The following is a 1,322-nucleotide window of genomic DNA, read 5'->3' on the forward strand; positions in this document are numbered from 1 at the left end:
GGTTCAAACCCACCAGCCACTCCTCAGAAGGAAGGTTGGGCAATCTACTTCAGTAGTGATACCACTTCAGAAACCCAAGGAGCGGTCGCTATGAGTCGGATCCAACTCGATGGCAGTGAGAAGGAGGTGAAGTGAGCACAGTGTTTAGTGATTATTTGCTGAGGAAAAAAAATGGAATAGAAAAAAAACTTCACAGTCAAAAATCCATGAGCCATTACTGAGCTTTTCAAGATACTTTCCATAATACAAGGCTACAGGCATGATTAAATGGTGTTTCTTTTTCTGGAACTACACCAACCCTATGTGTAAATGATCATGCTGATCAAAAACTCTGATTGGTAGTTTTAGATGTCTTTAAGGATAGTTGGAAAACAAATTAATAAACAATATTTAATAACAATAAAAAAAAAAAAATCTTTAAAACAATCCCACGTGTAGCAAAATTACCCTTGGAAACTGCTAAGCTGTCCGCTGAGGCTGGTTCTAGTTTTGCATGTTCTTTTCCATGTTGAAGTGTGAGAACTGTTGCATGAGACTGCAGGAAGGGTTAGAACGTATGTAACCCCCTGGGAATCAAACCATGTCCTTTCAAGTCTCCATCCATCTTCTGAGGCAAACAGGGCAGGGTGCAGCGTTCCTCACTGTTGTGGCTTCCCTCCAGGTTAGCTCTGTTTTCTGCTGACCGTAGGCAGCAGAATAATAGTAACCCAGAATAAACTTGTGAGGATTAACTGTGATAGTGTCAGTCAGTGTGACAGAGGTGGTAAGTCACTGGGGCCATGCTCCCTGGGTTCAGATCCTGGCTGTGTGACTATGGATAGTTACGTAACCTCTCTGTGCCTTGGTTTCCTTCTCTGTAAAATCATATGATAGTAGGACCTCTCCTCTGCCTACCACTGTGTAAGCTCCATGACGATGGGATCTTGGTTCTGTGTTCTGGTACATCCATGATGTCCATATCAGGGCCTGATACAGTGTAAACAAACAAAAAAAAAAACCCAAACCAGTTCTAGCCGAGTAAATCTGGATTTGTGGTGACCCCATGTGCACAGAGTAGAAGTGCTTCTTGGGGTTTTCATGGCTGCAATCTTTCAGAAGCAGATTGCTGGGCCTTTATTTTGAGATGACCTTAGGTGGATTTGAACTGCTAACCTTTTGGTTAGTAGCTGTGTGCTTAACTTGTTTGTACCACCTATGGGATCCTGGCAGAGTGTACACGCTCAATAATTGTTAGATCAGTGACTGAATTAAACTGAAAACTCCTTGCCTAGGGCCCAGAACAAAGTAGGAGCTTGGTAAGTGTTTGCTGCGTTTGAAGCTCA

The 1,322-nt window shown here is 42.8% G+C and overlaps 1 protein-coding gene across 1 annotated transcript in view; it reads left to right on the forward strand.

Moving 5' to 3' along the window:
• Nucleotides 1-1,322, forward strand: part of WHRN (whirlin) — a 118,641-nt gene that overhangs the window by 36,638 nt on the left and 80,681 nt on the right. Inside the window, exon 3 of the mRNA XM_042780388.1 lies at nt 107-126. Within this exon, the coding sequence (XP_042636322.1) occupies nt 107-126 (20 nt within the window). The remainder of the gene's footprint in view (nt 1-106; nt 127-1,322) is intronic.

Source organism: Orycteropus afer, unplaced genomic scaffold (genome assembly GCF_000298275.1).
Source record: "Orycteropus afer afer isolate SDZICR_OR568_19922 unplaced genomic scaffold, OryAfe1.0 scaffold00037, whole genome shotgun sequence".
NCBI classification, from domain to species: Eukaryota; Metazoa; Chordata; class Mammalia; order Tubulidentata; family Orycteropodidae; genus Orycteropus; species Orycteropus afer.